This window comes from Pleurodeles waltl, chromosome 2_1 (assembly GCF_031143425.1).
Source record: "Pleurodeles waltl isolate 20211129_DDA chromosome 2_1, aPleWal1.hap1.20221129, whole genome shotgun sequence".
Taxonomy (NCBI): domain Eukaryota; kingdom Metazoa; phylum Chordata; class Amphibia; order Caudata; family Salamandridae; genus Pleurodeles; species Pleurodeles waltl.
In genome coordinates this window covers 32,541,838-32,569,216 of record NC_090438.1, presented here as the reverse complement: position 1 = coordinate 32,569,216, position 27,379 = coordinate 32,541,838, and the positions used below count along the sequence as shown (strand labels likewise).

At 46.5% G+C, this 27,379-nt stretch overlaps 1 protein-coding gene across 5 annotated transcripts in view; it reads right to left on the bottom strand.

Annotated features, from left to right (window-relative positions):
- The window catches only part of ZMYM3 (zinc finger MYM-type containing 3), a 451,376-nt gene that overhangs the window by 218,469 nt on the left and 205,528 nt on the right, over positions 1 to 27,379 (bottom strand). For all 5 annotated transcript variants that reach the window (XM_069209214.1, XM_069209211.1, XM_069209204.1 and 2 more), the window contains exons 14-16: positions 23,006 to 23,067; positions 21,636 to 21,795; positions 20,892 to 21,007 (exon numbers count right to left, since the gene is read on the bottom strand). In XM_069209214.1, coding sequence (XP_069065315.1) covers positions 20,892 to 21,007; positions 21,636 to 21,795; positions 23,006 to 23,067 — 338 coding nt within the window. The remainder of the gene's footprint in view (positions 1 to 20,891; positions 21,008 to 21,635; positions 21,796 to 23,005; positions 23,068 to 27,379) is intronic.

Genomic DNA, 27,379 nt, shown 5'->3' with positions numbered 1-27,379 from the left:
GGTTCAGAGCAACCCCAAAGTCACCACACCAGCAGCTCAGGGCCGGTCAGGTGCAGAGTCCAAAGTGGTGCCCAAAACACATAGGCTAGAATGGAGAGAAGGGGGTGCCCCGGTTCCGGTCTGCTTGCAGGTAAGTACCCGCGTCTTCGGAGGGCAGACCAGGGGGGTTTTGTAGGGCACCGGGGGGGACACAAGTCCACACAGAAATTTCACCCTCAGCGGCGCGGGGGCGGCCGGGTGCAGTGTAGAAACAAGCGTCGGGTTCGCAATGTTAGTCTATGAGAGATCTCGGGATCTCTTCAGCGCTGCAGGCAGGCAAGGGGGGGATTCCTCGGGGAAACCTCCACTTGGGCAAGGGAGAGGGACTCCTGGGGGTCACTTCTCCAGTGAAAGTCCGGTCCTTCAGGTCCTGGGGGCTGCGGGTGCAGGGTCTCTCCCAGGTGTCGGGACTTTAGGTTCAAAAGAGTCGCGGTCAGGGGAAGCCTCGGGATTCCCTCTGCAGGCGGCGCTGTGGGGGCTCAGGGGGGACAGGTTTTGGTACTCACAGTATCAGAGTAGTCCTGGGGTCCCTCCTGAGGTGTTGGATCGCCACCAGTCGAGTCGGGGTCGCCGGGTGCAGTGTTGCAAGTCTCACGCCTTTTGCGGGGAGCTTGCAGGGTTCTTTAAAGTTGCTGGAAACAAAGTTGCAGCTTTTCTTGGAGCAGGTCCGCTGTCCTCGGGAGTTTCTTGTCTTTTCGAAGCAGGGGCAGTCCTCAGAGGATGTCGAGGTCGCTGGTCCCTTTGGAAGGCGTCGATGGAGCAGGATCTTTGGAAGGCAGGAGACAGGCCGGTGAGTTTCTGGAGCCAAGGCAGTTGTCGTCTTCTGGTCTTCCGCTGCAGGGGTTTTCAGCTGGGCAGTCCTTCTTCTTGTAGTTGCAGGAATCTGATTTTCTAGGGTTCAGGGTAGCCCTTAAATACTAAATTTAAGGGCGTGTTTAGGTCTGGGGGGTTAGTAGCCAATGGCTACTAGCCCTGAGGGTGGGTACACCCTCTTTGTGCCTCCTCCCAAGGGGAGGGGGTCACAATCCTAACCCTATTGGGGGAATCCTCCATCTGCAAGATGGAGGATTTCTAAAAGTTAGAGTCACCTCAGCTCAGGACACCTTAGGGGCTGTCCTGACTGGCCAGTGACTCCTCCTTGTTATTCTCATTATTTTCTCCGGCCTTGCCGCCAAAAGTGGGGCCTGGCCGGAGGGGGCGGGCAACTCCACTAGCTGGAGTGTCCTGCTGGGTTGGCACAAAGGAGGTGAGCCTTTGAGGCTCACCGCCAGGTGTGACAATTCCTGCCTGGGAGAGGTGTTAGCATCTCCACCCAGTGCAGGCTTTGTTACTGGCCTCAGAGTGACAAAGGCACTCTCCCCATGGGGCCAGCAACATGTCTCGGTTTGTGGCAGGCTGCTAAAACTAGTCAGCCTACACAGATAGTCGGTTAAGTTTCAGGGGGCACCTCTAAGGTGCCCTCTGGGGTGTATTTTACAATAAAATGTACACTGGCATCAGTGTGCATTTATTGTGCTGAGAAGTTTGATACCAAACTTCCCAGTTTTCAGTGTAGCCATTATGGTGCTGTGGAGTTCGTGTTTGACAGACTCCCAGACCATATACTCTTATGGCTACCCTGCACTTACAATGTCTAAGGTTTTGTTTAGACACTGTAGGGGTACCATGCTCATGCACTGGTACCCTCACCTATGGTATAGTGCACCCTGCCTTAGGGCTGTAAGGCCTGCTAGAGGGGTGTCTTACCTATACTGCATAGGCAGTGAGAGGCTGGCATGGCACCCTGAGGGGAGTGCCATGTCGACTTACTCGTTTTGTCCTCACTAGCACACACAAGCTGGTAAGCAGTGTGTCTGTGCTGAGTGAGAGGTCTCCAGGGTGGCATAAGACATGCTGCAGCCCTTAGAGACCTTCCTTGGCATCAGGGCCCTTGGTACTAGAAGTACCAGTTACAAGGGACTTATCTGGATGCCAGGGTCTGCCAATTGTGGACACAAAAGTACAGGTTAGGGAAAGAACACTGGTGCTGGGGCCTGGTTAGCAGGCCTCAGCACACTTTCAATTGTAAACATAGCATCAGCAAAGGCAAAAAGTCAGGGGGCAACCATGCCCAGGAGGCATTTCCTTACAAGTATTATCTATTTTTACCACTATTTTACCTCTAAGGGGAACCCTTGGACTCTGTGCATGCTATTCCTTACTTTGAAATAGCACATACAGAGCCAACTTCCTACACTAGTAATCAGAAATAGGCATAAAAAAGGTTAGAAAACAGTGCAAAGAACAATAACCAACAGGGACCCCAGGGGGAGCCGAAACCATATACTACAAAATGTAATGCGAACACAGGAGCCCCACCTAGGTAAGTGGAATATGTAGAGGGGATCTGGGAGTACTTGGAAACCACAGAGGTAAGTAACACAGTACCCCACAGTGACCAGAAATGCAGGAGTTAATCACTGGAATTTCCCCCAAACCACCCAAAAGGAGGAAAAAGAAGAAAAGATGACACCCAGACAAGAATGCAAAAAAACAGCAGTGGATTCCTGGAGGAGAAGACCTATGGAGATTGGGGGGTGGGGACCAAGTCCAAGAGCCACAGTAGAGTCCAGGAGGAGCAGGAGCTACTATCCACCCAGCTGTACTTTCAGGAGTTGGTCGACGGTGAGGAAGAACAGGTCCGCACTGCTGCCCTGGAGCCGTAGAAAGAGTTCCTGATGGATGCAGAAGATGTCTCAAGCTGGAGTGAAGATTACGGACAGGTGTCTGTGCAGGAATTCCACCAACAAGCCTTGACACAGGGGTCTGTGGGTTGCAGGAAGGAGTGCTGAGGAATAGAGCTACACATCGCCTGAAGATCCCTTGAAGGAGATGCAAACAAGCCTTGGCAGCTGCAATAGAAGCGGTACATGGAGGTGTGGTCCTGCGTGGGAAGGAAAGGGCTTACCCCCACCAAAGCTGGACAGCTGGCAGAGAGGACCAAGAGGACTACTCCGGACCATTACCCGTGATGCAGGATCAATGCAGCTCAGGATGAGAGGAGATCCACGCAGCCGGTCGTCGTTGCAGCAGGTGCCTGCTGATGCAGCGGAGTGACTCCTTTACTCCAAGGGAGATTCCTTCTTCTCCCTGTGCAGGCTGAATAGTTGCTGTCTTCTGAGAATGCATGGTCGGGAAAATGTTGCAACGCTGGCAGGAGCCATGGAAACAAAGTTGCAGAAGAGTCTTCTTCGTGGATTGCAGCATGGTCTGTTCCGGGAAGGACCAGTCGCAGTTCCAGTGGCCAGAAGTCTAAGTGGAGGTTGCAGAGGAGTCTTGCAAGATGAATCTGAGGACCCACCTAAGAGCGGGACCCACTAATAGCCCTGAAAGGGGGATTGGTGACCTAACCAGGTAAGCACCTATCAGGAGGGGGCTCTGACGTCACCTGCCTGGATTGGCCACTCAGATGCTCCCAGAGTTCCCTGCCAACCATGTAAACCAGATGGCAGAACCCAGGGACCCTCTGGAGGAGCTCCGAGCACCTCCCCTGGGGTGGTGATGGACAGGGGAGTGGTCACTCCCCTCTCCATTGTCCAGTGTCATGCCAGAGCAGGGACTAGGGTCATTGAACTGGTGTGGAAAGGCTTATGCATGGAGGGCACCAAATGTGCCCTTTAAAGCATACCTGTGGCTGGGGGAGGCTACCCCTCCCAAGCCAGTCACACCCATTTCCAAAGGGAGAGGGTGTTACCGCCCTCTCCCAAAGGTAATCCTTTGTTCTGCCTTCCTGGGCTTGATCAGATCAAGCAGAAGGAGGGCAGAAACTTGTTTGAGGGGTGGCAGCAGCTGGCTTGCCTGGAAAACCCTGTAAGACTGGTGGTAGCAATGCTGGGGGTCCTCTAAGTATTGGGGTATACCAAACATGCACAGGTTCAGAGTTACCATTATGTAGCTGGACATAGAGAGTGACCTATGTCCAGTACACATATAAAATGTTGTCCCCGCACTCAAGAAGTCCAGTAAAATGGGGCTGAAGTTTGTGGGGTGCCCTCACACACCGGTACCTGCACCCTGCCCTCTCGGCTGAGAGGGCCTATCATAGGGGTGACTTGCAGTGACATGTAGTGAAACCTGGTGCGTGCACCCAGTTCACGCAGACTGCAATGGCAGGCCTGCAGAACCATTTGCATGGGTCTCCCTATGGCTGGCAGAATAACTGCTGAAGCCCATAGGAATCCCCTGGATCCCCAATGCCCTGGGTACCATATACTAGGGACTTACATGGCGGGACCAGTAGGCCAATTGTGAGAAGAAAAAGGTACAATTTAGAGGAGAGAACAAAACTACTAGGGTCCTGGTTAGCAGGGTCACAGTAGACACAGTCAAACATACTGACAATAGGCAAAAAATGGGGGTAACCATGCCAAGAAAGAGGGCGCTTTCCTACACTTCGCATAAGTCCGCCATCTAGTGTTGGGCTCGGAGTGTTACAAGTTGTTTTTCTTCGAAGAAGGTTTTTGAGTCGCGGGATCGAGGGACTCCTCCTCTGGGTGATACTGGGCCTGGGCATTGAGTCCTCTGTTAGATTGTTTTCCTGCAAGAGGGTAAAGTAAAGAGTGTACAACTGTGTATGTACATATATAGTAGAGAAATGAGATGTCGATGCAAAGTATAGACATATTTACAATATATAGTACTACAATGGCCACAGGCTTCCGGGGGGAGGGAGGGCGCATGTGAATCTACAGCACTGCATGCCACGAACAGATGTCTACTGGGTAAGTAACATTTTCCGTTTGATGGCACGTGTGGCTGTAGATACACATGCTTTGCACAGACTGTAAAGCAGTCCCCTCCACATAAGCAGTGGTTAGCCTCTAGGAGCTGGAGTAGCGTGAAAAAGTGTCCTGAGCACAGCCTGGCCAACATTTGCTTGTTGGCGAGCTAAAATGTCTACACAACAATGCTTAGCGAAAGTGTGTGGTGTAGACCACGTAGCAGCTTTGCAAATATCTGCTACTGGAATGTTTCTGTCAACACCAGGACAGTGCGCTCTCTACGGGTGACTAGAATGCAAAAACCCAACACTCTCAAGATAATGTAATTTATGCATTGTGCTGATATGTTATTGTTTAACCTTTTGCATTGCAGAATTCAATCCTGAAGACTCATTCTTAAGGTGCTTATAAATACTGTTCATTAGCAATGTATTGCTGCAGGCTTTCAGAGTGAGTCAGTGTGTGGTCCCTTTCCAGGGCCTTCTAGAAGCTTTCCCTGCAGCATGCCTGGGTGTGGTTGTGGGCTGGGCCAAGACTCTAAAAAGGGAGCCAGCCCAGCTCCATGTGCTCACTATTCAGAGGTCCTGGTGCAGAGCAGCAGCAACTTCCTGAGCTCTTATTCCGGAGGCCTACCTTGATCTTCCAGGCCTCTGCCCTTCATACTACAGTGGTGATCCTTAATCAGGGCGGTAAGACGGAGGGTGGGCTGGGCCCCCGACCCCGTAATAGAGGACGCTCAAATTCTTGGGCCTAATTCTTCATGCTAAACAATTTGCTCTTGCGCATGTGAATGTGCGTTTGGATTTTTCATGGCATTTGCATGGTGGCATTCAAATCGGCAAGACGCGCAATTCTTTCCTTGTGCGTAATTCATGATATTCATTGTGCGCCACCATTTCCTTGGCAGTTTCATGGTGGCATTCGAATCGGCAAGACGCGCGATTCTTTCCTTGTGCGTAATTCGTGATATTCATTGTGTGCTACCATTCCTTGGCAGTTACATGGTGGCATTCGAATCGGCAAGACGCGCAATTCTTTCCTCGTGCTTAATTAATGTTATTTACTGTGCGCTACCATTCTAAGGCATTTACTTGGTAGTATTCGAGTTGACAAGTCGCATGATTTATTCCTTGAATCTACGTTGTGTATTCATGGTGCACAATCCTTATATGGTGTTTAATACTTATATGAAAACCTGCTATGTGCACAATTCACTTTCCAATGTTTTTGAGATAACACAAAGACTAGATGTAATGCTGTGTGTTCCTGATTTGTATTCTTAAAATAAGATTCATATGATGGTTCAGAAATTGCTCAGATTGTTTCCCGATTCTCATGCTAAAGAAAGTACTTGAATCTGAAAGTTTTATCTAACCTATCTTGCTTTCCCCCACAGGTATTCAGTCATCTAAAAGCCTAGTCATTTTAAGACTATTCTTATGTTGCTCATGTTTTCCGAATGATGATACGTAGTATCGTAGCATAGTACTGATTTCCGTGAGATGTTATTTTGATGTGTGTTTTTAACCTTTTGCTTCCTACAGGTCTCCTTCCCAGCTGTTCCATTCCTAATCCCCTTTTTCCCACTTGGACTCTCTTAGACTCTGTGACAAATCTAATCAGAGTATTGGAGCTGTCTTGTGGTGGAAGTGTTGGGAACGTGCACAGACCCCGAGGATCTGGCGACTCTGACAGTTTCCTAAAAAGGTTATAGAAGCCCCTTTTTTCTGGTACAGAGCGTTCTAGGAGCTGTCGGCAATTGTCTTTTAGCTTTCATTTAACAAGTTTGAATACACATGACTATCCATCTCGCTATTACATTTTTTGAAACTGGATTGCCTTTGTAAGGCATTGAAAATGCTACAAAAAGCTGTTAAGATTTTCTAAAACTTTCAGTCCTGTCAATGTAATACGTAACAGCTCATTTAACATCTGGTGTGTGCGAAGCTCTTTCCAAGACGGAGTCTGGTTGTGGGGAAAAAAAAACAGGTAACTCAACTGTTTGGTTAATGGAAATTGTGAAACTACTTTTGGGAGAAATGTAGGATTTGTCCTAAGGACTACTCTATCTTTATGTGTTTGGATAAAGGGTTCTTCTAAAGTGTAAGCTTGTAATTCACTTACACATAGTAGAGAGGTGAAGATGAAAGAAATTGCAAGGAACAGGAATGCACTGGTTCAAATAGTGGACCCATCAGTCTAGTAAGGACTATGTTAAGGTTTCATACTGGAGCTGGAGGAACCCTGGGAGGAATAACCCTTTCAAGTCTTTCCATAAGCGCTTTAATTATAGGAATTCTGAACAAATAAGTATGTTGTCCGTTTTGGAGGTGAGCAGCTATAGCTGCTAAATGAAGTTTGATAGATGAATGCGCTAAATTTGCCTTTGGTAAATGTAGCAGATAGCAAATAATATCTTGCAGCACTGATGGTTTGAGTGAATCTATGTGTTAGGTTGACAGTAGCATACAAAACACATTTCCATTTTGCAGCATAACAATGTCTAGTTGTAGGTTTACATACCTCTCTAGGAATGTCCATACATTCTGATGGAAGTTGTGAATATCCAAACTCTATGACTTCAGGAGCCATATTGCAAGATTGAGAGTTTTTTAGGTCTGGATGTCTGATTTGACCTTGCTTTTAAGTCAAAAGGTCTGGTCTGTTGGAAAGTTTTTGGTAGGGAACTACTGACAGATCCAATTGTGTTGTGTACCAACCTTGACGTGCCTGGGTGGGGGCTACAAGGATCATGGTGAGTGATGTTTGCAAACCAGAAATGGAATCAGTGGGAGAGGCGGAAAAGCGTAAGCAAATATCCCTGACCAATTAATCCATATAGCATGCCTTTGGGCTGAAGGTGTGGGTATCTGGACGCAAAGTTTTGGCATCTTAAATTTTCTATGGTGGAGAAGAGATCTATTTCTGGTGTTCCCAGAGGTAAAAGTATTAGTGAAGTACTTGTCGGTGAAGTTCTCATTCGTGGACCTGTTGCTGCATCCTGCTTAGGAGGTCTGCAAACTGATTGTCCACTCCTGGGAGATATTCTACCAGTAACCGAATGTGATTGTGAATTTCCCACTTCTAAATTATCTGTGCTAGAGGTGACAGTTGAGATGTGTGTCCTCCCCTGTAGAACCACTTTGTGGGAGAGTTGTGGCAGAAATGCTTTGAGTGCTAGAAAGACTGCCATTAACTCCAAGTAGATTATGTGATACGTTTGTTGAATGGGATCCCATCTGCCTCGTATTGTGAGGTTGTTGAAGCTCCCCCAACCTATCAGGGATGCATATGTATTGAGAGTGATCTGAGGCACAGAGTCTTGAAAGGGCCGCCCTTTTGAAAGGTTGGTGGGATTCCACCACTGCAGATAGCGGTGAGTCTGGCGGTCCAACAACACTAGATCCTGAAGAGGGCCCTGTGACGAGACCACTGACGAGAGACACTGCTCTAATGGACACATGTATAGTCTGGCAAGAGGAACAATGGTAATGCAGGAAGCCATCAGTACGGCTGTCCTGTAATTGAGACCAAAGAGTTTGGAAAGCTTGAATCTGTGCTGGGTTTGAATATGCCAACACTGAGTGAGTACTGAGAATTGCTCCTAGATAAGGCTGGATCTGTGAGGGTTGGAGATGAGATTGAGAAAGTTGATCGTGAACCCCAGACAGTGTAGAAGGTTTACTATGTACTGGGTATGTTTCTGACATTGTTGGATGGTATTGGCTTTGATGGGCCAATTGTCCAAGTATGGGAAAACATGAATATGTTGTCTTCTGAAGAATGCAACAACTACAGCTAAGCATTTTGTGAATACCCTGGGAGCGGTTGTTACCCTGAATGGTAGAACCTTGAATTTATAATGTTTTCCCGCAATGACAAATCGGTTGCATTTGCGATGTGCAGAATATATGGGAATGTGGGAATAAGCATCTTTGACATCTAATGCTGACATGGAATCTTGTAGCTGAAATAGGGGAATAGCTATATGAAAATGCTCTGAAAGTATGTATAGGTCGAGTGGTCTGAGAACCAGAATTTGTTTAAATGAGCCGTTCTTCTTTGGTATGAGGAAGTGTAGGGAACATACTCCTAACCCTTGCTGTGATAGGGGAACAAGTTCTATAGCGCCTTCGAGAAGAAGGTACTGTACCTCTTCCTTTAAGAGAACGAGATGGTCATGTGAAAGTTTGTGAACGCGTGAGGGAATATTTGGTGGAATGGAAATGATTTCTAGACAGTAACCATGATAGATAGTTGATAGAAACCATTGATCTGTGGTGACATTGGGCCATTGGAGGTTGATCAATAATGCGGCCTGTTCCTTTTTGGTTATGAATCTGGCACTGACGAGCGTCCATAATTTCAAGGATAGGCTCCACTGAGTCTTATGAATGAGGGATTTTAGATTCCAAAACTTCCGGAGCCTTTTGTCAAATGGAAGCCTTCGGCTCTGAAACATAGGTAGAGGGTTGTAGGAAGTTGGCTTTGTATGTGCTATTTCAAAGTAAGGAATAGCATGCACAGAGTCCAAGGGTTCCCCTTAGAGGTAAAATAGTGGTAAAAATAGATAATACTAATGCTCTATTTTGTGGTAGTGTGGTCGAGCAGTAGGCTTATCCAAGGAGTAGTGTTAAGCATTTGTTGTACATACACATAGACAATAAATGAGGTACACACACTCAGAGACAAATCCAGCCAATAGGTTTTGTTATAGAAAAATATATTTTCTTAGTTTATTTTAAGAACCACAGGTTCAAATTTAACATGTAATATCTTGTTTGAAAGGTATTGCAGGTAAGTACATTAGGAACTTTGAATCATTTCAATTGCATGTATACTTTTCAAGTTATTGACAAATAGCTACTTTAAAAGTGGACACAGTGCAATTTTCACAGTTCCTGGGGGAGGTAAGTTTTTGTTAGTTTTACCAGGTAAGTAAGACACTTACAGGGTTCAGTTCTTGGTCCAAGGTAGCCCACCGTTGGGGGTTCAGAGCAACCCCAAAGTCACCACACCAGCAGCTCAGGGCCGGTCAGGTGCAGAGTTCAAAGTGGTGCCCAAAACGCATAGGCTTCAATGGAGAGAAGGGGGTGCCCCGGTTCCAGTCTGCCAGCAGGTAAGTACCCGCGTCTTCGGAGGGCAGACCAGGGGGGTTTTGTAGGGCACCGGGGGGGACACAGGCCCACACAGAAATTTCACCCTCAGCGGCGCGGGGGCGGCCGGGTGCAGTGTTAGAACAAGCGTCGGGTTCGCAATGTTAGTCTATGAGAGATCAACGGATCTCTTCAGCGCTGCAGGCAGGCAAGGGGGGGGTTCCTCGGGGAAACCTCCACTTGGGCAAGGGAGAGGGACTCCTGGGGGTCACTTCTCCAGTGAAAGTTCGGTCCTTCAGGTCCTGGGGGCTGCGGGTGCAGGGTCTTTTCCAGGCGTCGGGACTTAGGTTTCAGAGAGTCGCGGTCAGGGGAAGCCTCGGGATTCCCTCTGCAGGCGGCGCTGTGGGGGCTCAGGGGGGACAGGTTTTGGTACTCACAGTCGTAGAGTAGTCCGGGGGTCCTCCCTGGGGTGTTGGTTCTCCACCAGCCGAGTCGGGGTCGCCGGGTGCAGTGTTGCAAGTCTCACGCTTCTTGCGGGGAGTTGCAGGGTCTTTAAAGCTGCTCCTTGAAACAAAGTTGCAGTCTTTTTGGAGCAGGTCCGCTGTCCTCGGGAGTTTCTTGTCTTTTTCGAAGCAGGGCAGTCCTCAGAGGAGTCAGAGGTCGCTGGTCCCTTGGAAGGCGTCGCTGGAGCAGAGTTCTTTGGAAGGCAGGAGACAGGCCGGTGAGTTTCTGGAGCCAAGGCAGTTGTCGTCTTCGGGTCTTCCTCTGCAGGGGTTTTCAGCTAGGCAGTCCTTCTTCTTGTAGTTGCAGGAATCTAATTTTCTAGGGTTCAGGGTAGCCCTTAAATACTAAATTTAAGGGCGTGTTTAGGTCTGGGGGGTTAGTAGCCAATGGCTACTAGCCCTGAGGGTGGGTACACCCTCTTTGTGCCTCCTCCCAAGGGGAGGGGGTCACAATCCTAACCCTATTGGGGGAATCCTCCATCTGCAAGATGGAGGATTTCTAAAAGTTAGAGTCACCTCAGCTCAGGACACCTTAGGGGCTGTCCTGACTGGCCAGTGACTCCTCCTTGTTGCTTTCTTTGTTCCCTCCAGCCTTGCCGCCAAAAGTGGGGGCCGTGGCCGGAGGGGGCGGGCAACTCCACTAAGCTGGAGTGCCCTGCTGGGCTGTGACAAAGGGGTGAGCCTTTGAGGCTCACCGCCAGGTGTTACAGCTCCTGCCTGGGGGAGGTGTTAGCATCTCCACCCAGTGCAGGCTTTGTTACTGGCCTCAGAGTGACAAAGGCACTCTCCCCATGGGGCCAGCAACATGTCTCTAGTGTGGCAGGCTGCTGGAACTAGTCAGCCTACACAGACAGTCGGTTAAGTTTCAGGGGGCACCTCTAAGGTGCCCTCTGGGGTGTATTTTGCAATAAAATGTACACTGGCATCAGTGTGCATTTATTGTGCTGAGAAGTTTGATACCAAACTTCCCAGTTTTCAGTGTAGCCATTATGGTGCTGTGGAGTTCGTGTTTGACAAACTCCCAGACCATATACTCTTATGGCTACCCTGCACTTACAATGTCTAAGGTTTTGTTTAGACACTGTAGGGGTACCATGCTCATGCACTGGTACCCTCACCTATGGTATAGTGCACCCTGCCTTAGGGCTGTAAGGCCTGCTAGAGGGGTGACTGACCTATACTTGCATAGGCAGTGAGAGGCAGGCATGGCACCCTGAGGGGAGTGCCATGTCGACTTACTCGTTTTGTTCTCACTAGCACACACAAGCTGGCAAGCAGTGTGTCTGTGCTGAGTGAGAGGTCTCCAGGGTGGCATACGACATGCTGCAGCCCTTAGAGACCTTCCTTGGCATCAGGGCCCTTGGTACTAGAAGTACCAGTTACAAGGGACTTATCTGGATGCCAGGGTCTGCCAATTGTGGATACAAAAGTACAGGTTAGGGAAAGAACACTGGTGCTGGGGCCTGGTTAGCAGGCCTCAGCACACTTTCAATTGTAAACATAGCATCAGCAAAGGCAAAAAGTCAGGGGGCAACCATGCCAAGGAGGCATTTCCTTACAAGGGTTTTTTGCTTGGAGCCAAAAAACTTGGGTTGAAGGTTCAACTCAATCCAATGCCTAATAAGATGTGAAGCCAGAGGTCAATGCCGAAGACTTTTTTGTCTTGAATATTTTAGGTGCCAAGCCCAAAAGTGGGGCATCCAAATGTAATTTTTGGGTCCGACCATGGAACGAAGGCAGTGGTGAACCGACAACCATCGTATGTGTTTTTTTTTTTTTTTTTTTTTTTTTTTAGTCTTTACGTGGGGGCTCAGTTGCACAGAGGTAAGAGGCTGGCTTTCAATGATTGAACATCCGAGTCCGAATCTCCTATGGAAAAACTTATTTATGGATCTCCTCCAGCGTATGCTCTTCCCTGAAGATATCAGGAGTGTTGTACAGCGTCTTTGAAGACTTCTCGAATCGACATGCTCTTCTGCCTCGAAGGGTCTTCATGGAGCAGAAAGACTGACTGGCGTTACAGGTTTCTTCCCTGTGGTCCAGGAACAAGCAAAGATTACATACCTAATGATGATCACTGCGCCTGAATTTTGAAAGGCATAGAGGGCAAAATCGAAATGGAGTGCATTCTATTAGCCCTGTATTTCTACACCACGTGGAACAGTAGGCCCAAGACAGTCATTGCCCCCCAACACAGAAAATAGATTAAAATGCTTTAGATAGAGAATATGCAATCGAAAGACAGAGCCGAGATACATCGGACAAGAGGAATACACGTACGAACTCGACAGCGAAGAGAAAACAATCTAACAAAGGACTCTATGCCTTTGCGCATTATCACAGAGAGGAGTCATTATCTTGTGACTTGAAAAGATTCTTCAACGAAAAACACTTGTAACACTCCGAGCCAAACATAAGACTTATGCAAACCATGTGTATCTACAGCCACACATGCCATCAAACATAATGTTTATTACTCCTGTTTTAGACACATGTTCATATTTCACTTTATTTGTTTTGGCAATCGCTTGTGGTACATTTGTAGAACGTTGAAAATTTGAGAAGTGTATATCAATAGAGACATCTTTTGTATTACTGGGGTTCGGGGGGGGGAAGGGTGTGTGGGTGTGTATGGGTGGGTGGGTGGTTGTGTTTTATAAATTCTGTAGCTGTTAGCACCTCATCAATATCTTCCAAACCAAATGTACATGGCTCTTTCTCTATATACGCGTGATCCAACACATTTACACATGTCCTGATCAAGTAGAACTCTTAATGTGTCTACGCACAGAATAGGACAACAGTGAAAGGTCACTTAGCGGGACTGATCTCTTGAACTCATTGCACAGTCAGAACTTATTTTCCACATCAGCACAAGGTATTTTTCTACGTCTTTAAAGTGACATTCTTTTGTCTCAGTAAATCCTATTACAAACTTTGCAGGTTCAGTAGTTTAAACTCCAAGCTTTGTCCCAATTGTGCTCGTAGTGTCATCACAAGTAAGAATATGTGCCTTGATAAGAACACTAGGCATCTCTGGGTCAAGTTTCTTGTACAGAATATAAAGACAGGATTAAATGTTTTTTCTCACCTGTTCCATAATGTATTCATAGCTCTGACAGTCCTTGACTTATGAATTTTGAAACAAATCTAAGTAGCACAATAATAATACCGGTCACTTGACAGTACAATGACTCTTAGAACAATTTCAAACAGCCAACTCAACACGTGGCACAGCATAAAGGTCAGCTTCCTCCACCTTGCTGTTAAGTTCTTAAACAATAAGGACAGTATTTTTGTAATCTTGTATTCTTGTAATCTCTCTCTGCAGGCACCAACTCCTCATTGACAATTATTCCACTTGGAATAATTGGAAATTCAGTGTTCACTGAAGCATCAGCAATGTTTTGGCTAGTTAACATCTCCAAGTTCATCTTGTTTGATGATGTTGACCAGAATTTGTCAAAGACAATGTGCAGTTCCTGCAAGGTGCACACCGACTTTGATATCTGCAGAACAGTCTCAATGACCTCTCAGAATTTTTCGCATGGATGAAATCTTGACCATTCGCAATTGTGACAGTCCACCACTAAAGCAGCTTTGAACGAGGACACCTCTTCGAATTCAAATTCTTCAAGCACATTTTTTTTTCCAAGCTCTTCTATGAATGCGTTTCACTGGTTCGGTTGCAGCATCTCCATCAAATAATGCGTTTGTTGGAAGATCATGCGACAGAATGTCCCTGATAAATTCACCTCTCTTTTGCTACATCCATCTCTCTGTGCTTGAGAAAGCTGTTTTTTTGTAACCTGTTTTGTAGTGGCTGGTTGGACGAAACTCTTACTATGGCAATTAAAACGTGGAAGTTTAGCATTAGTGATTATGTCAAACAGCCTTTTCTCTTTCAATAAAAATCTCTCCTGCTTCAGTTCTACATATAATTTAGAACCATGTTCCAGGACATCTGGTAGACGTGTCTTTATATCATTACCCACGTACTGCTTGGTTACAAAGTTGTGTAGTCGTACAAGCTGTTATTTCAAAGGGGTTTCCTTGCTGCTGCATGAAATGAAGAAGGCTGTCAACGTGTTTATTAAAACGTTCCCTTCTCTTTCCCACATGTTCATGGTGAGGAACAGATTTACGATGGTCCATTAAGTTTGAATTTGTCATCTCTCTGAAAACCTTGCACATAGAAAGGACTTTATGGTAAACTAGCAACCACTGAGTGACATATTCACGGTTAAATGTCTGACCAACAATTCCCTTGGAGCTGTTCTGTGGGCCCTGGATCCTCTGTTCCAGTTTCATATCTGGAGCCGCAGCATTGATCCTTCCCTCTCTGATCTTTCACCACAAAATGTCTTTGGATGAATCTTCCGCGGCGGTATGGTTTTTCCACCTCTAGCTTCTTCAATTTTTTCAAATACCAGGACCCGTATCTCAGGTAGTTTATGCAATCAAATTTGCGAAACCAGTAATCAGTGACTCCACAGTCTTCACATGCAGCTCCCAATCACCTTCTTGATCAGCATGTACTAAGTTTTTCATGAGCTATCACGTGTGAAACATTTCCCATTTCCCCAGTACTTGCAAAGGTCTGATTTTTCTTCACATTTTTGACACAAACTGCGAACTTGGTTTTCAGGTTTTCTGATTTTGAACTGTGTATTGAACGTTGCCTGGATTTACATTAGGTCTTTTGAATGAAACGCACCCTGTGCCTTGTTCACTTCAGGGATCAGATGTGCAAAACCTAATTTGTCATTTTTGTTCCCGAAAGCATTCCAGCGCAATGGTTCTAGAGCCTCAGATATAAGGAGCATACCTTGTAACAAACAAACATAATGAGTTCTGCTCAATACTGACTGGACAGTTTTGCTTCCAAAGATTTCATCCACAATAAGTACATGGTCTATGCCACATCCACTGAGATAACTTCCTGCACAGGATTGCTCATAAAAATGTCAGCTACAATACGGACAACACCGTCATCGCTGAAAATTGGCAGGATAGGCTGGTCTTTAAGGGGAGCATGAACATTCTGGAACTTTTTTAGAGCGGTGTATACTGGTGTGTAGTTTGTGACAGGACATGGTATTACTGATACAAACCCAGCCTTCTTCAGCGAGCCGGAATTCTGGGCGATCATAGCATGGATTACAGCCCCGGAGGAACTGGCTCTTCTTCACCCTTCAGCAGGCACTGAATAATCGTTATGATAAATGTAATTAAATCAGGCACTTTGAAACGTTCTGGTAGACTGGGATGTGTTGATGGCTAGTAGAGAATTTGGACACGTTGGCAAGGCAGTTGGGTTATAAGTTTGCAGCTTTATTTGTTTATGCCTACAGCTGAGAGCATGTTTTTCAGCAGCTACTTCGTTGGTACAGATATGAAAAAGCACCTTGGCCGTATCATGTGTGCTGGATGTTCCAGACTAAGAAGAGCGGTCTTCAAAATCAAAATGATAAAAAGCAGCAATTGTAAATCCTTTCCAGGTAAAAGTGACTTGAAAGTAGTGTGCTGTCGGATTCACAATATTTTACATCATGAGCAGCTAACAAGTTCCTGCTCTGTACTATGTCATTATAACTTGTTGATACAGCAATCCTGCTCATTGAGGTAATTAGCTCTCTACTTTTGCACTTGCCATAGATTGCGTGGGCGATCATCATGTGTAGAGGCGTTTTCTTTGTGCCATGATGCAATTCACAAAACATGATTTGGAAAAGACAGTACCTTTGCAGAGCATAAGGATATCGGTTCATGGGATGGTCTTCCACTTCTTCACGCATATCTTCAAAGCCATCATCAATGTTGTCGGCTTCTGTTCTAAACTTAAGAACTTTAGTTTGTAACAGCTTTGCTTTGCTGATACTAAACAATGATACAGAAAATGTTAGGACAACATCAGGCATTCTTATTGACTCCAATAATTTGCGGAGCTCTGGGGCATCACAAAATTTGTCATTGCGTCCAAAGTCTAAACCTTTCAGGACATTTCTTAAAATGGTTCCTCCTGATTTTACTGCATGCTGTGATCTTATTTTGGCAACAAGAACTTCAGGAGTCAAATCAGCTGAGAACTCCCTAAGTGGCTCATTCTTTTTGTTACACTGATAAAAACAAATTCTGTCATATATTCTCAACAGAAAATCTTAATTTCATTATAATGGCAGAGGCCGCCCCTAGAGGGGGCATGAAGGGCCGGCGCAATAAGGGCTGCCGTGCACCCGGAAATTACTAGTTTTAGCCGCCTCAGTGGCGAACGAACAAAGGGAGGAGCATCCTGCTCCCCCCTTAGGAGGAAGAAATGTGTGCCATGTACGGCACGAAGACAGGGCCAATGAGTGCCCAGCAAGGGCAATTAATGTTTTGAGGCCCTTCTCCCCCTCCCCCCCCAAACGGGGGTACACCACCGAGCCCTGAGCTGGGGCACCCAAGGTTAAAAGGACTGCCCTACCCCTGCAAATGGTATATTCTTGCGGGTAGGGGCAGCGTTGCTGCTGGGAGCTAGCTGGACATAAATTTTTTCAAGCGTACCCATGCATGCTTGCAGTTCGGGCAGGCATACAATTCCACTGCAAATACATTCACCTCACTGTTTAGATCAGCTACTCTGTTGAAAACTTAATCTTGGAAGAAACTAGCTGCAGATAAAAACATGTTTGCCCTTTGAGACTCACATACTCTGTTCTTTCGTCAATCCCTTGGCTCTTCTTCTGGCTAAACTACAGATAAAAGTAGCGGTGGTTGTGGTGTAGCCATTGATCTTCTAAGTGGATGGGCACTGGGTTTGGCTGTCGTCGCTTTCTCAGGAGACTCAGATTCTTGTTGCGATTCACTGGTTTCTTCTATTTTTTGACAAACATTTTCCAGGCCTTCTTCCACTATGTATTACTTGTAGCACTTTTTCCAATGATAAAATATTCGATCCTCTTTACCCATCAGCCTCAATCTTTTGTGAACTTCATCTTGTCGTTTTTCTGCAGCATCTCGAACTCTCTTCTGACAAACCACAGATGTTAGCTTTTCTTTTGGATTAATTTGGCATAAGACACATTTTCTTTGTTGAAGGAGTCCTCAGATTTTGTTTTCAGCAACACTGTCAGGAGGTAAAGATCCTCTGCTACCACCTGCTTCGCTCATGTTTACAAATCTGAATCAACTGAAAACTTGAAACAAAAACAATGGTAAAATAAATTACCAATATGATGGCTAAAGCACATCATTATAGAGCCGCTATTTGTGGAAAATGGCGGCAGGGTTGCTCTGAGGAGTTATTTTCTGTCTCTATAAGACTACTTGACCCCCAAAACCTATATTTTGGCACCAAAATGAAGGCTAAAGGTCATGGTTCCTGAAATATTACATCATCACTGCAACACATCTGCTGTTTTTATTTTTTTTACTGTCATCCAGAAAATAAAATAAAAAAATACAAAAAAATAATCAGCCAGGTTAGCAGGTTAGCAATGTCTTCCCAAGCTAAATTACTTCTCCAATGGCACAAAAACACAAATCAAAAATGAAAATCTCTGGACAACAATGTTTTAACGAAGGTATATCAAAGGGCCAGGGCTAAGTGCAGAGGAAATTACCTCAGCGATAACCCAAGGAAAACCAAAGTGGCCCTGGTGCAGTTAGTTTGTCGCAGTATGTCTTAAAACTGGCTCCCCGGCCACCTCCAGCTGCCAGTTATAACTTTCTGGATGGAACCTTGATGCTAAATTTCTTTTCAGCTAAGATTAGGAATCTTACTTGGTGGCAGTTTAACAGAACGTCTTCACCTGTGAAGCACGCTTTTACCACTTGCGGATACCTTCCTGAATAAAGAGAGGGCGCAGCAGTGCTCTACATTCGCTCACGCCAATCTTAGTTGGGCTGATGACGCGTATCTAGGTAGCACACCCATAACTATGCCATCTAGAGTGGTCGCATTTGTCCCCCTCAATGACTCACTCCCATAGGTGAGTGTTGGGATTTGTTTTGCCTGAATCACTTGGACTCGTGGAGAGAGGCTCGTGCTGGCAACTTTACAGGGATCTCATAAGGATATTGATCAATTTACAAAACAACTTAATTCAAGAACTGAAAAATAATATTTAGTAATTCAGAACGTTGCGAAGTGTTTTTCTTTTCAAGTGATATTGTGAAAAAGTGGATTATTAGCTGGGGTGGTTGTGAGTCCTCACCAAGTAATAATGCCCTATTCTGTATCAGTTACATTATTTTATTTTAAACCTTAGCTCAGTCCTGGGGAGCTGCGGCACAGAACAGTTAAGCTTAACTCAAAGAACAAGTGGAAAATATTTATCAATGCCAAAGCAGATATTAAGTCTATAATACACTGCAACAAAAAAAAAATCACACTGCAATTTATTAAAATGTCCTAAATTGTACGGCGTAAGACATCAAAATGAGCACAAAAAAAGAAATTGCATCCGGAGGACCGGAGATATGATTTTTAGTAGGTTTAGAGTTTCAAACTGATAAAGGCACAAAGTGCCAACCACGGGTATCAAGGTGAAACGTTAAGGCTGACCGCCAACGAGCACAGGTCAGTTACAGGGACCAGATGCACTCCAGTGAAGAGTTTACTTACTGACTTAAGGCCTGATTTAGAACTCGGCAGATGGGTTGCTCGGTCACAACAGTGATGGCTATCCCGTCCACTGAGACTTCAGAGGGTGGGATATCCGTCACACTTGTGACAGAGTAACCAGTCCGACGAGTTCTAAATCAGGCCCTTAATCTTTTTTTGGAGGAGTTTTCTCGTTGACAGGGCTGGCTGGATCCGAAGGAGGGCCCACCAGCTGGGTGCTGCTCATCATTGGTCCCACTGAAATCCTCCTCTTTTCAGACTTAGAAACTTTTCTGGAAGTCTAGCTGCTTTCAGCAAGTTGAATTTGACCAGCAACTTGACGGCTGCAGTCTGACAGGAGTCCCCTAGTGGTCTCTGGTTCTTTGAAGATGTCCACTTCTGCAATCGTGAGGGTGACCGAGTACACTCTAATACAAGCCAAGGGTCCAGGATCTTTTGAGCACCACTTGAGTTAGGACTCAATCTTCCAGAAGCCATCAGCAGGGTCCTGGGCAAATCAAATTGGAACTGGTCAGCTGAGCTCTTTGTTGCACGTTTCTTGCAGCTTTTTAGTTCCTGTCACACAACAGGAGCCTAGCCAACTAGCGCATGAAGTCCAACCTTCTGTCCTCAGTTCAAAAGTGAGCAGGTGCGGTCTTTAAGTCTCTCTCTTAAACAGCAGGATGCGTCCTTCGTTAAAGTTCCAGTCCTTTCGTTCAGCAGGTGGTCCATGTTCTCTTTTCCACAGGCTGAGCACTGTTCTGAGAAAGGTAGACAGGGGTGAAAGTTTTATGCCCAGAACTAGCTTGTGGATGGGACAGACCCCCTGACCAATAGGAGTAAAAAATGCGCACATGCAACCCTACCCATTCTTGCATCACTTCCTGGGGTTTGGCACCAAACAATCCCACAGTGTGCCCCTCCGCCCAAATCAAAGATAACAGAATCTTCCTTCCCTAGGTCAGAGCTCTGGGCACACCACAGCGGTGAATCTAGGGAAATGACACCCTAACTGGCATTGGTGCCACTCTGGATAGTTAGACAATGGAAGGGGCAAGTTTGTATAAGTTACATCTGCCTGTGACAGGGCCCGCCCCTTAAGCTTGTACAGTTGGTGGCCACATCCCCCCTTGGGAACCTGTCAGGAGGAGGTGACACCTCTTCTTTCCTTTTCCCTTTCCTGAGAGCAATTCATACCTTAGAGCAGGCTGCCAGGTGAAAGCTGGAGATCATCTCAAAAAGAGATTTCTAGAGGCTCGAGGCAGAAAATGACACCAAGTGCATTTCTGGGGGAGGCAAGCCTTTTCACAGTGAAATAAAGACTTGAGATTTTTCACTGCCTGGACACGTAAAACTTAAAAACACATGTCCAACTTTTTAAATACTATGCACCCTGCTCTCTGGGCACTTCGGGCCAACCATAGGAGTGATGTACCAGCATTAAAAAGAAAGGTTTAGGTCTGGTAGACGGTGTATGCTGCCAGGACGAATTGGCAGTTTTAAAAAAAGCAATGCTAAGCTGCAGTGCAGGCCTCGAGTCGTGTTCACGTGGTCACGTAGTGGTGGCACAATTAGGGTGCAGTTCACTAGCAACCTTAAACTTACAGGCCCTGGGTGCACACAATACAATACACTAGGGACTTATAGGTGAGTTAAATATGCTAATCAGTTAGAAGTCAATTGCACATATACTTAAGGGTTCAAAACACACACTGGGCCGTCAACATCACAGTCCTAGTGCTCACAGTTAGTAAACAAGCACTGGGCGGTGCCAACAAGTGGCCGCGATCCTGCAAAGAGGGCATTTGCTCATGGATATGATTTACAGTAACAGCACAAGCTGCCTCTTAGATACACATCCTGGCTAAGATACCTTTAGAATTCAGACCTGTATCTGAACACTCACCGGAACGGGGACCGACACGGGCACCGGCACTTTCTGGCAATACATATGCATGGGCACAGGTACGAAGATGGGGACAGGAATTGGCAGTACAATCACCTGTGGCTTCCAGTCATCCTCTGATGAGGAAAAAGCAGAGTTAGAATTTCATTGTGATGACAAAGGCTGTATAAAGTGGTCCATAAACATCCAAAAACAGATGAGTCGTTTGCTTATCCAGCCTTAGAAGCCAGTCTGGGAACAGAGCTTGTAGTTATTCATAACTCTGTCCCCACACCACTGGCATCTGGATATGTGCTAGAAAATGCACTTAGTCTACTGGTCTGATAATTGCTTTAGCAAAAGAAAAAAAGTCTTCTTTACTCAAACCTCACTACTATACTGACATTTAAGAATCCTTAACACATGACAACCGGGAAAAACTAGTCTATGAAACGCACAGATTTACATACCTCAAGACACTTCCCTATGAAACCATGGAAAAATACAATGAAATGATCGAAGCCCCCAAGGTGAAGCATGGACTGTAAACCAATCGCCGAAAGCACTTTAGCAGTCTCAACATCTGGGATAAAGCATGCTCCGACGCCAGTTCTCACATCCAACTCCAAGAACAACAGATCATGTTAGGAGCACTTTCCCTTTTGTGACTCAGTTGTGGTATCTCACACTGTTACCAATCAGCCCATAGGTATGTCACTTGTCATCCTTCTTCACCAACTAGGCCACAACATTTGCTGTACCCACCTGTCTGGCAATGCTTGGCCCTAGATTCCACCTTGCAGGTGACTCCTCGGTTAGTCATTAAAGGTTTACACATGGCAGCTTTGTTTTTTCGAGGCGTTGGAGCCACAGGTGTGGGAGGAGGGGGTGTAGTTGGCTGTGCAGGTCGGGGTTTCACAGAATTCTGAAAAACGAGAAGTAGTGTTAAAATGATTTGGAATGCTGTTGCTGCCTAAAATATGGGTGATACGTCAATAGTGGTGCACTGTTTTAGTTAACCTCAATACCCAATTAAGCTAGATTCATACCAATTCCCACTGACCAGAACCCTCTGCTGCTTAAAATGTAGGCACTGGAGTTCGATGTCTATCTGCCAAAGGTCAACAACCCCTCTCAACGTAAACCATCTTCCTTTTCTATGGGTAACATCCGAGTGCTTGTCCTACCAATCAAGCCCTTAATCCTGTACCCTATTCCAACACACATCCTAGCCCCCACACCTCAACCATCGTAACATTAAACCTATACTACCACACCAATCTTTGCAACCCCTCCTGCAGTGCCTAAGAATAGCCAGTCAGGTAGTGAAACATGCTGGGCAGAAATACACCTGGTACTGAAAGATCGATGAAGTATGTTTTAGCATGGGAGCCTACAAACAGGTTTTGGTCAGAAGAAATTATACTGATATTTCAAAATTTAAAGAATGGCTGCTCCTTTCGGAGGTCTTGAAGGAGGGTGTTCCAAACTGCACCGCCATAATGGGAGTTTTTCAATGTGCTGTGCAATTCCCAGAAAAATGTCAACCCTGAGAAAATTAATTCAATAACAGGAAAACTACTACCACGTTCTCATAATTTTCAATAGGATGTGGGACATAAAGATTATCCCTCTGCAGGGCACAGAGCTTAAGAACCACAGCTTTACCTGGCCTTGGGAACTGGTATCACCAAAAACAAGAAAAGAAAATCTTACCAACGTGCTTATGGCAACACCAAGATAACAATATAGGAAATAATGGGTACTTTTCATGAGATGATTAATTCTTCACACATCTTGAAGTGTGAAATCTACTTCCTGAACAAATCCAGGTGATATTGCAATCTGAAAGGAATCATTAGATTTAGAATCAATGAACCCAAAGAATTCCAAACCTGTGTGGCTCCCAAGACCATCAGCATAAGTAATATCTATCAAGCTGGCACAGCCATGAACACTACATTTACACTTTAGTTGTTCGTAGTTTTCTACCACTTCCTCGCTACCTGGACTCCAAAATAAACTACTGTCTGCAGAACTGTTGGTTCTTCAATCATTCTCTGCAAGAGCCAACGTGCCCTCTCCTACAGCACTCACAGGTGAGATGTCTTCATTGTTGTTCGAGGCATTCTTACCGTGTTTGTTTCTGGTTTGCTGGGGGTGGTTGCAGTTGGACTTTTAGCATCTGGAGACTGGCCTAGAATTTTGAAATAAGAATGAACTATTTTAACTGATTAATCAACCTCAATTCACAGGAATTCAATTCTCTGAGGAATAAAGTTTCAACATTACAATAACAAAAGCAGTGCTTCCCCGACAGTCTGTACAACCCTCCCCACCAAACAGCAAATCATCATGCAGGAATCACAGAGTCAACAGCAAACTCTGGACAAAAACATAGAGAAAGCAGGCAGAACCACTCTCCCCCTCCAGTATCTCAGTCAAAGTGATCCTCCATTCCTCCTGCAACTGGAAGCACCTTGGGCCACTTACTTCACCATTCATTAACCTCCAAAATCACTTTGTTAACCACTACAAATGGAACTGCAAGTCACACTGTTCTCCAACCACGTGTTCCTTGAGGTATGTACCTGTGTGCATCCCCTCTCTGCCACACAGAGACACACACAGAGTGTAGGAAGTTGGCTCTGTATGTGCTATTTCAAAGTAAGGAATAGCATGCACAGAGTCCAAGGGTTCCCCTTAGAGGTAAAATAGTGGTAAAAAGAGATAATACTAATGCTCTATTTTGTGGTAGTGTGGTCGAGCAGTAGGCTTATCCAAGGAGTAGTGTTAAGCACTTGTTGTACATACACATAGACAATAAATGAGGTACACACACTCAGAGACAAATCCAGCCAATAGGTTTTGTTATAGAAAAATATATTTTCTTAGTTTATTTTAAGAACCACAGGTTCAAATTGAACATCTAATATCTTGTTTGAAAGGTATTGCAGGTAAGTACATTAGGAACTTTGAATCATTTCAATTGCATGTATACTTTTCAAGTTATTGACAAATAGCTACTTTAAAAGTGGACACAGTGCAATTTTCACAGTTCCTGGGGGAGGTAAGTTTTTGTTAGTTTTACCAGGTAAGTAAGACACTTACAGGGTTCAGTTCTTGGTCCAAGGTAGCCCACCGTTGGGGGTTCAGAGCAACCCCAAAGTCACCACACCAGCAGCTCAGGGCCGGTCAGGTGCAGAGTTCAAAGTGGTGCCCAAAACGCATAGGCTAGAATGGAGAGAAGGGGGTGCCCCGGTTCCGGTCTGCTTGCAGGTAAGTACCCGCGTCTTCGGAGGGCAGACCAGGGGGGTTTTGTAGGGCACCGGGGGGAACACAAGCCCACACAGAAATTTCACCCTCAGCAGCGCGGGGGCGGCCGGGTGCAGTGTAGAAACAAGCGTCGGGTTTGCAATGTTAGTCTATGAGAGATCAACGGATCTCTTCAGCGCTGCAGGCAGGCAAGGGGGGGCTTCCTCGGGGAAACCTCCATTTGGGCAAGGGAGAGGGACTCCTGGGGGTCACTTCTCCAGTGAAAGTCCGGTCCTTCAGGTCCTGGGGGCTGCGGGTGCAGGGTCTCTTCCAGGCGTCGGGACTTAGGTTTCAGAGAGTCGCGGTCAGGGGAAGCCTCGGGATTCCCTCTGCAGGCGGCGCTGTGGGGGCTCAGGGGGGACAGGTTTTGGTACTCACAGTCGTAGAGTAGTCCGGGGGTCCTCCCTGAGGTGTTGGTTCTCCACCAGCCGAGTCGGGGTCGCCGGGTGCAGTGTTGCAAGTCTCACGCTTCTTGCGGGGAGATTGCAGGGTCTTTAAAGCTGCTCCTTGAAACAAAGTTGCAGTCTTTTTGGAGCAGGTCCGCTGTCCTCTGGAGTTTCTTGTCCTTTTCGAAGCAGGGCAGTCCTCAGAGGATTCAGAGGTCGCTGGTCCCTTGGAAGGCGTCGCTGGAGCAGAGTTCTTTGGAAGGCAGGAGACAGGCCGGTGAGTTTCTGGAGCCAAGGCAGTTGTCGTCTTCTGGTCTTCCTCTGCAGGGGTTTTCAGCTAGGCAGTCCTTCTTCTTGTAGTTTGCAGGAATCTAATTTTCTAGGGTTCAGGGTAGCCCTTAAATACTAAATTTAAGGGCGTGTTTAGGTCTGGGGGGTTAGTAGCCAATGGCTACTAGCCCTGAGGGTGGGTACACCCTCTTTGTGCCTCCTCCCAAGGGGAGGGGGTCACAATCCTAACCCTATTGGGGGAATCCTCCATCTGCAAGATGGAGGATTTCTAAAAGTTAGAGTCACCTCAGCTCAGGACACCTTAGGGGCTGTCCTGACTGGCCAGTGACTCCTCCTTGTTGCTTTCTTTGTTCCCTCCAGCCTTGCCGCCAAAAGTGGGGGCCGTGGCCGGAGGGGGCGGGCAACTCCACTAAGCTGGAGTGCCCTGCTGGGCTGGGACAAAGGAGTGAGCCTTTGAGGCTCACCGCCAGGTGTCACAGCTCCTGCCTGGGGGAGGTGTTAGCATCTCCACCCAGTGCAGGCTTTGTTACGGGCCTCAGAGTGACAAAGGCACTCTCCCCATGGGGCCAGCAACATGTCTCTAGTGTGGCAGGCTGCTGGAACTAGTCAGCCTACACAGACAGTCGGTTAAGTTTCAGGGGGCACCTCTAAGGTGCCCTCTGGGGTGTATTTTGCAATAAAATGTACACTGGCATCAGTGTGCATTTATTGTGCTGAGAAGTTTGATACCAAACTTCCCAGTTTTCAGTGTAGCCATTATGGTGCTGTGGAGTTCGTGTTTGACAAACTCTCAGACCATATACTCTTATGGCTACCCTGCACTTACAATGTCTAAGGTTTTGTTTAGACACTGTAGGGGTACCATGCTCATGCACTGGTACCCTCACCTATGGAATAGTGCACCCTGCCTTAGGGCTGTAAGGCCTGCTAGAGGGGTGTCTTACCTATACTGCATAGGCAGTGAGAGGCTGGCATGGCACAGTGAGTGGAGTGCCATGTCGACTTACTCGTTTTGTCCTCACTAGCACACACAAGCTGGCAAGCAGTGTGTCTGTGCTGAGTGAGAGGTCTCCAGGGTGGCATAAGACATGCTGCAGCCCTTAGAGACCTTCCTTGGCATCAGGGCCCTTGGTACTAGAAGTACCAGTTACAAGGGACTTATCTGGATGCCAGGGTCTGCCAATTGTGGATACAAAAGTACAGGTTAGGGAAAGAACACTGGTGCTGTGGCCTGGTTAGCAGGCCTCAGCACACTTTCAATTGTAAACATAGCATCAGCAAAGGCAAAAAGTCAGGGGGCAACCATGCCAAGGAGGCATTTCCTTACACAGAGACACACACACAGGCGCACACACAGGCGCGCACACACAGGCGCACACACACAGGCGCACACACACACAGGCGCACACACACAGGCGCACACACACAGGCGCACACACACAGGCGCATAGCAGTCCAGCAGCAACAATGCCCCTACACTATTGATCCCTTATCTGACTCTATACAGAAGGAGCCGTTCTTCTATAAGCCGGCACACTAAGTTCTGTATAATGTCCTGCACGGTTGATGTATCTTTTTCTTAGGATGCAGAGGTTCGAAGAGAAGTCTCATCATTGGAAGCCTTCATAAACTTCCTTTACATCTTTTGCCTCTAAGCAAGGTTCGATGTCAATGCCACCCCATAGTGCTGATGTCAAGATCACATCTCTGTTCTCCAGCAGGCTCGATATCCAGTTTCGTGGGACTGCAGAGTCCTTGGCGGTACAGATTCATCAAATGTAGGCCCTTTTTAAAGGTTCAGCAGGGTGCAGGATTCCTCCATGTTACATGGTTTAGGATAGATAACACATCTAGTCATTACTCTCGGACTATGCAAGAGGCTCCATATAGCTATGGTTTTTCTTTCAGCAGGCAATGGGCTCCTTCTCCTGCTCTTGGTTCAATAGTCTTGTATCTACTTTTCCATGCTGATAGTTCAGCATGCTTCACAATAACTCTGTATGACCCAGACCCATCCAGTCTCCCTTTTCAATTATCCCGGCCTATATGATCTGACCTCTTCTCACTATACTATTGTTCCTCACCCACAGTAGGCTCCGCGCTGCGTACTTTTTCTGCTTGATACGTTACTCCTCTTTTCCTCCCTACCCGCTTAGAAGTCTATAACACACAACCAACGCCCCCTCTGCAGCCCGTCAGCTATCCCTTACCCTAGAGCCCAGCAAGTATAAGGAGTCCAAACCCTCAAAGAGATACCCAATATCCTGGGTGACCTCTTTCCACTTTCCACTCCTTCAACATTTATAAAGCACTCTGGTCTGTGTCCCTGTTTTCACTGTGCAGGTTAGCGCGGTCTCAAAGCCTTTGCGTTCTCTCTCGTATCCCATCCTGTGAGCTCCATGTGCTCGTTTCCCTGAAAGCTCAGCAGGCTCTCTGGCCTACTTTCTCCTTTCACGCTTTACAAGGACACAGGATCTTCGGCCGGTTTGCCCTCTTCACCACCTCTCAGAGCTCTGC